The sequence below is a fragment of the Austrofundulus limnaeus genome, unplaced genomic scaffold, assembly GCF_001266775.1.
Source record: "Austrofundulus limnaeus strain Quisiro unplaced genomic scaffold, Austrofundulus_limnaeus-1.0 Scaffold123, whole genome shotgun sequence".
NCBI classification, from domain to species: Eukaryota; Metazoa; Chordata; class Actinopteri; order Cyprinodontiformes; family Rivulidae; genus Austrofundulus; species Austrofundulus limnaeus.
The window spans coordinates 624,095-631,614 of record NW_013952525.1 but is presented as its reverse complement, the minus strand read 5'-3'; the positions used below and the strand labels follow the sequence as shown (position 1 = coordinate 631,614).

Here is a 7,520-nt window from a genome sequence, read left to right as displayed (position 1 = left end):
CCATAATAAAGTATCTATTTCACCTTTAGTTGTTATTAAAATGCTGTTTTTATGTTTAAATAGAAAATTAACTCATCTTCTCATCACTTCCTCTTCTAAACGCCTTGAAATAGGCCTCTGTCTCTAAGAACCTCCTTCTGCTTCAGTTCCGTCCCGTTCGGTGGCGGGAGTGGGGGGTGGGGGGTTTACGCGTGTGCTATGATGCAGTTCACTTGGCATCTGAAAATACATTTCCTCAAAGGTATTTTTAATCTGAATAGAGCTTCACTGAGTGAGAACTAACGTTGAGAGCTCAGCAGACAGCTAGGTTTCACTTTCACTTTGACCCGAGAGCCTGCAGGAGTCATGGGCGGGGCGTGTGGGTAGTGTGTGTGTGTGTGGGGGGGTGCGCTCTGCCATGAGGAAGTTCAGCTTAATGACACGTCCCAGGGGTGTTTCTGGTACCAAAAGGCGTTTCTGGTCCCCACCTGTCGTTTTGCTCCTCAGCATGGCTTCCTAAAAACACTGCAGGATTTCTCAAACATGCATGAATGAGTCAGAGCAAGGCTATGGACATGTTTTTTATGAGAGTATAACATTATAACATGATATAAAACTCAAAAAAGTTGATTTTACATGATATTGCCCCTTTAAGATATTTTCAATCAAGTTTCCTCACTGTTTTGCACTTTATGTTACTCAAAGGTCCTTTGGTCCCATAACAGTGCTGAAGTAGCCACAGTATAGGGTCGGGCAGTATTGTATTGTGTACACTTAATTATCAGAAAAACTGTCACTGATTAATATTTGTTGCACAGGATCAGACTGGCATACCTGTGATTTCCTCGGTAGTCCGCTCACTGCGCCCCTTATCTTTCTTCTACTAAAACAAATAATGGCTCCCCTACTTTCTCGTCAAAGTCCTCACTCAGTTGTTTCCCCTCCATCTCTACCTTTTAGCTTCCCTCTTCTGTCTGAAAAGGTTTGGACTGCGGTTCATCAGTTCATCTTTTTGTCCAAAGCTCCACTTCAGTCTCATTCAGCTGCAGCAACATGTTCAATAATCGCCTCATTGTTTTTAATAAAATATCCTAAAACTGACAAACTAAATGCTAACCACACTAAACCACCCTAATTATAAAATCCAAACACGTTTAAATGTCACAGATCTCTCAAATCTCAATGCTCACTCAATGATCTTTCTGTCTCTCTCCATTGCTGCCAAATTTTATTCAACTTACATGTCTTTTTATTTTTCTTTTTGTAGATTTTTTTTTAGATTTTCAAATAACTTCAGGCCACAAAAGGAGTTTGAGGGTTTTAGTTTTTGGGGTGAGACCAGAGTGTGGATTCAGTTGTTTTTTCCATGAGACTGCCCATCTTTCCTGCTGCTTCCCGTTGCAACACACTTCAAATTTGACGTTCGTTAAAAAAAGTTCCATAAATTATTTATCGTAACTCTGATTTTAGTATCGACACAATTCAGAAACTGGTGTCACTTTAAAGTCTTTTGACACTTTTGAATTTTTAAAGAGAATACGTATTTTCCACTGGAACAATTAAAATGGTCATGTGACTAGGATGTGTCGGCACCTTCCTATACTCCGGGGGTAAACTGTCATATTTACATTTATCAGCTAAATGCCACGCTTAATGGTGAGTCTTTTTTTTTTTGTTTTGCCAACTGCCCAACCCTACCATAGTATACACCAGAAAATCCTTGCACTACAGTTTCCACAAAGTTTTTCAATATATTTTTCACTGCACTCATTGGAAACCTAGTGTTTGTTTTTCTCTGCTTTCAATTTTTTTGCAAAGTTTTTGTAGCTTATTATAATTTGAACTTCTAGATTGCTGATTCTAATTTTTTAACTCACTTCTGGGTATGGCTATTCTTACATAATGGTCAGAGAAAGCCACAATGTCTCTGACCTTTTTCCTGGCTGCGACCAGTACACTTTTTTTTTCCACTCTGAGAATTGGACTCACTCAGTGGTTGATCTGAGATTCCACGAACCTAATCAAATGGGCTGACACACGCTTGTGGCTAGAATGTAGCTGCAGCAGACATTGTGCAGTGTTGTAGAAATGCTGTCTGGACTTGAGTTTAATGAAAAAACATTTTTATCTTTAAGTGAATCAATGGAGCATATTTTTGAAATCTAGATTTAGCAAAACTTATCCTCATCTTAAGGTCATTTGTCTGCTGATTTTATAATATTTAACAACTTGTATTTAGCTTGCCACAAAAAGTATACATTTTCAGAAATAGCTCACTCCACTCTTTTTTTTAACTATCTGGTGCAGTATAGCTCACTCAATTTTGGTTCTGTTTGTGTGGAACACATGCAGCCAGCTGTATGCAGGGGTGTTGAAGCCCAGAGAAGCCAGTTTGTGTACTGAAAACTTAGGGGTGATGGTTTGAATGGAAACCTACAAACTGCATTTGCACATGCATGGTCTTGTCCAGATGTACCGGGGTCAAAAGTTGGAGTGCAAAGACAGTGATCAATTTGGATGATAAGCAAATTGTTAGGTGTTGAGTGTTGGAGAGAGTCTGGGAATGGCCTCTCTTTTTGTATGGTAGGAGAAAGAGTTACAAGTTAGTAATTGTTAAGGCACGTGGCTCTGGGTGATTTGGGCACAGGGAGGATGTGAAGCAATCTTGACACATGCTGCTATGAGAACCTGGTTCAGTAAAATGTTAAAGATGTCAGTGAGAACCAGAACCAGGCAGTCAACACATTCCCTGAGCACACATCCTGGTATGTTACCAGGGTCTGCTGCTTTCCACATGTTCCCTCTCCTCGAAGCCCTCAGCACTTTTAAGTTCCTGCTTGTTAGCTTGAGGGACAGCTTTCTTTGCTGGGCTGACATTGACAGCTTTGAATCTTACAAAATGCTTGAGTTCTGTTCAAGAGTTTGAATTGGCAGAGTGGGATGCATGGTACGGTATGAAATTCTGACGGTATGATAAACTTGAGAAAAAATATCATGGTTTCACTGTATTATGATTACAGCTCTAAAAGGTTTTAGAAACCACAAAACCAACAAATTTATAGTATTTATTATACACTCAAAAACCAGATGTAGTAGACTTACATAAAAAATGATGTCAGCTGATTGCACTCAACTGAATTAAGTAAAGGTAATGTATTTATTTTACATTTAAATGTAAAGTAAATACATTACCTGTTGTGTAGATCCAGTCATTTTTTGTTTTATTTGTTCCCCTGCTTCAACACACCTCATTGAAATGAATGGCAGGCTTCTGCTAAACTTGATGACATTTTGAGTAGGTAATTTAATTATTTGAACCAGGTGTGCCAAACCAGAGAAAAGGCTAAAACTTGCAGGACAGTGGATCACGAGGAACAGGGCTAAAAACCTCTGATCTAGATCACAGAACCGATAATTAGCATGTTCCTGATTGTTATGAGGATTTAGTTGTAACTCTTCATGATTTTCTTTTAGCTGATGCAAGTCTATCGGTGGATACAGACGTTCAGGCCGGAGCTCAGAGTGGAGCTGCTCCCACAGCTGAAGGTAGGAAAGAAAATGATTCCCTTATTTTCCTTTTGTTTTAATGCTTTTAATGTAGCCGTGTGTAAAACATTTTAGAAATCAACGAGTGCAGAATAGTGGCTCGGTTGGTAGAGCTGTTGCCTTGCAGTGAGAAGGTTGCCAGATCGAATACCGGCCAGAGATCTTGATTGGCAGAGTTTGCATGTTCTCTCCGTGCATGCGTGGGTTTTTTCTAGTTTCCTCCCACAGACCAAAAAACATGACGGTTAGGCTAACGTAACCTAAATTTACCCTATGTGTGAGTGAGAGAGTGAATGGTTGTTTGTCTCTACGGCCCTGTCCCAAAACTTGCACTTTCATCCTTGTGTACTTCAAATGCGCATTCTCGCTGACGAGTTTGAGTGCGTAGTGTGTCCCAATTATCTTCAGTGGTCATTGGCCCCGCCCCCTCAGCACCCTTGATCCACACTTTGGCTAAGCCCGCATCCAAGCCAACTTTGGCGAAGTGTGTTACCCACAATTTATTGCTATTTGTTACGTTTTGTTGTTGTTGTTGTTGTTTTATATAAAAATTCTTTACAAATGAAAGTTCATGTACAAATACAAAAAGAGAACAAGGAACAAAACAGAATAATTAAAGTATGCCAGGGGTGTAGGTTTCTACATCAAATACACTTAGAACCAAAAAATAAATCATAAATTAAATATATTCAATGATCTACAACATTTGTATGTGTTTACAGCTTTTTGTTTGTACTCTTAGCAGATAAATATAATTTATTTATTTTCGGGGCGGCTGTGGCGGAGTGGTTAGGGGAGTCGTCCTGGAATCAGAAGGTCACTGGTTCGATCCCCCGCCCAGCCGTCTCAGTCATTGTGTCCTTGGGCAAGACACTTCACCCACCTTGCCTACTGATGGTGGTCAGAGGGTCCGGTGGCGCCGATGCATGGCAGCCCCACCTCTGTCAGTGCGCCCCAGGGCAGCTGTGGCTACAGTGTAGTTTGCCATCATCAGTGTGTGAATGTGAGTGTGAATGGGTGAATGTCTGTTAGTGTAAAGCGCTTTGGGGGTCCGGAGGGACTTGAAAAGCGCTCTATAAGTTCAGTCCATTTACCATTTAATTTGATTTCTTTAATCGAAACTGTAAAAAAAGATAGACGATGAAAATGTACATTAGTGAATATGAAATTTGCCAAATATTCTAATTATATTAATTGCTAGTCTTCTGTTAATATTAGTATTATCTTCATGGAAACCAAAAATGATATGTTCATGCCTTAGTGAAAATTTAGTGTCAATTTTACAGAAAATAAAATGATTACATTCATTCTAACGTACCTTTGTGATATGACAATTCCAGAAGAAATGACTGATTGTTTCTGGATGCTCTTTGCTAAATTTACTGTTGGGGTTTATTGTTTTAATATATTTCATGTACTGATTAGTAGGATACATAATGTGCAACAATTTAAAAGAAACATTTTTCATTTTGTTATTGCTCAAAGGTTTCTGATGAAATGTCCACACATTTTTCCACTGTGAGTCAGAGACAAAGTTCTTCCTGTAGAAAACCAGAAACAACAACTTTTAAATTAAAAGGCAGAAATATGGGCATGTCCACCGAGCATATTCCAGTCTAGTGGTGGCAGTAATGCCCTTAAATGATGATGTTTTAAGATGAGACTTAAAAACACTTTTAGTTGAGGCTTGTCTGATATGAAGGGGCAACAAACATTTCATTTCCCTTTGGGGTTAATAAAATATATTTGAATTGAATTTGAACGAATTCCACAGTTTAAGATGTGGAACTGAAAAACCCTAGAACCAACCTGAACCTCAGGACAATTAAAAACAATTGATCATTAAATCCAAAGTATCTGGAGGGCTGCATAAGACTGTAGGAAGTCAGACTGAAATACAGGAGCCTGTTCATTGGGGGTCTTGTTCATTAATAAAATGATAAAATCTATTCAATAATGGGGTCCAGTGAAGGGGAACAGGAAGATAAGTTTTATGCCTTTTTTTTGTTCACGCTGAAAGACGAGCTTCAGTCTTCTGAATGAACTGCAGTCATGAGAGGCTGGCCTAGTTAACACCAGCATACAGAGTTAAAGTGATCCAGTTGGGAGGTAATAAAACATGAATCACCTGTGCATAGCCCTTAAAATGATTATAAAAGTTCACTTAAGATAAAGTCGGGTAATTTAAAAAAAGATCTCTTTATTACAGAACTAATCTGTTTCTCAAAGTTAAAATATGAATAAAAAATCACCCCCAAAAACAAAACACAAGCATTCCCCTTTTAAGCATTTTTATTAAAATGGGGGGGTTGAAATGCTGTTACAATATGCAACTTCAGTGACCTTTTAAACTTAAATGGTTTTAACTTGACACAATTTATTAAAATTTAATCAATGAATTATTTCACAATAGTTGTCTGGTTTAAGCCAAAGTAATCTATTTTACGAGGTTTACGCATTGGCCATCGTTTGACTCGAGCGCTACAGTGTCTCCGAGTGGAAAGGCCATGTCCATATATATATTTAGATTTAGGATTTAACATTTAGACATAACATTTAACATTTTGTGTTCACAGCTTCACATCATTTAATCACCAAAGTCATCTAAACGTGACTCAAGTTTTTACTAAAATCTGCTTAAAATACCTCAGTGAGTTTTATTGTTGTGCTGAACGTTTATTTTGTTTATGCAACATTTGCACAGAGGGAAACTGCTCTCCTAATGAATCAGAAAATTAACATTTTCTGTATCCGTGGGTGAAATTGCAAAAGATGCTAAACTTGAGTTTTGCACATCTGTGATTAAAAGATTTAAGCTACAAAATTTGATGTAGTGGTAATGCACAGCAAGTTAAATTCTACAAATTCTAAAATGTACATAAAACATGAATTACCAACAGTCAGATCAAATTTTTATTTTCATTCTTTTATTATTTTAGGCTGCAACTTAGTGTTTTACTTGTTTTTTTGGTAGCACCCTGAAGATTTTGAGTTGAAGTGAAAAATGTCCTCTGAAGAATATGAAGTTGAAAATCATTGCAATGCGAGGCTTGTTTACATCCCAGCATGCTGCTCAAACTGGGAACTGAGTACCCTATTGATCACAACTATGATAGTCAGATATAAAACAGCACTTCAGTAATAAGGCCTGTTAATGGTTGTCATCAACAAAATTTAAGTCTAAACCCAAACCAGCTGTTAAATGGATAGTCTGGTCATTTTTTCATTAACCTTTTTAATTAATTACTAATAGTCAACACCTTATTAGACATTAATCATAGAGCACAGAGTGGGGAGACAGAGTCAAAGTTATGTGTGTTAGACTTTATATGACATCCTTATAGTTTTGTCACTGTTTTTCAGCTGAACAATGTTACTGTTGCTGTGTAAATGTGTGTGTGCTGAGCACAGATCATATGCCAATAACACTGAGGCTGCATATACAGTGGGGTGCGAAAGTTTGGGCAGCCTTGCTAATTTTTTCTGATTTCTGATTTACAAATCATTGATTGTTTGGGAAAAATCAGTTAAATATATGATATAGGGCAGGGGTTCTTAACCTTTTTGACCTTGAGGCCCAATTCGTTGAACATAAAGTGGCACGAGGCCCAGTCAGACATTACCAATGTATGGATCAAAATGATAATTATTCTAAATCTTGGTTTAATTTTTATTGTATTTACATCATAACTAAACTATCATAACTAACTAATTTAAATACTCTTACATTTTAAAAGTAAAACTCCTGTCAAATAATCACAAGACATGATTATGACAAACATTTTTATATTGTAACCTGCCCATAACAATTATTTGACCACTAAGGCTTATCAGCACAAAAATATAGTGTTTTTAATAGAAGCAATAACAAAAATAGACAATTCCAAAAATTAAATTGCGGGCACAAAACAAATAAATTTAAAATATTTAATGTAAATGTTTAAAATTAAAAACCTGTAAAAACAAATTTGATAAAGTACAAATGAAAATATAGC

General features: G+C 37.2%; 1 protein-coding gene across 1 annotated transcript in view; it reads left to right on the top strand.

The window, feature by feature from the left end:
- ror2 (receptor tyrosine kinase-like orphan receptor 2) overlaps nt 1–7,520 on the top strand; it is a gene marked incomplete at its 5' end in the record, with an annotated part of 47,411 nt that overhangs the window by 27,847 nt on the left and 12,044 nt on the right. The window contains 1 exon segment of the mRNA XM_014015123.1: nt 3,454–3,525. Coding sequence (XP_013870577.1) covers nt 3,454–3,525 — 72 coding nt within the window.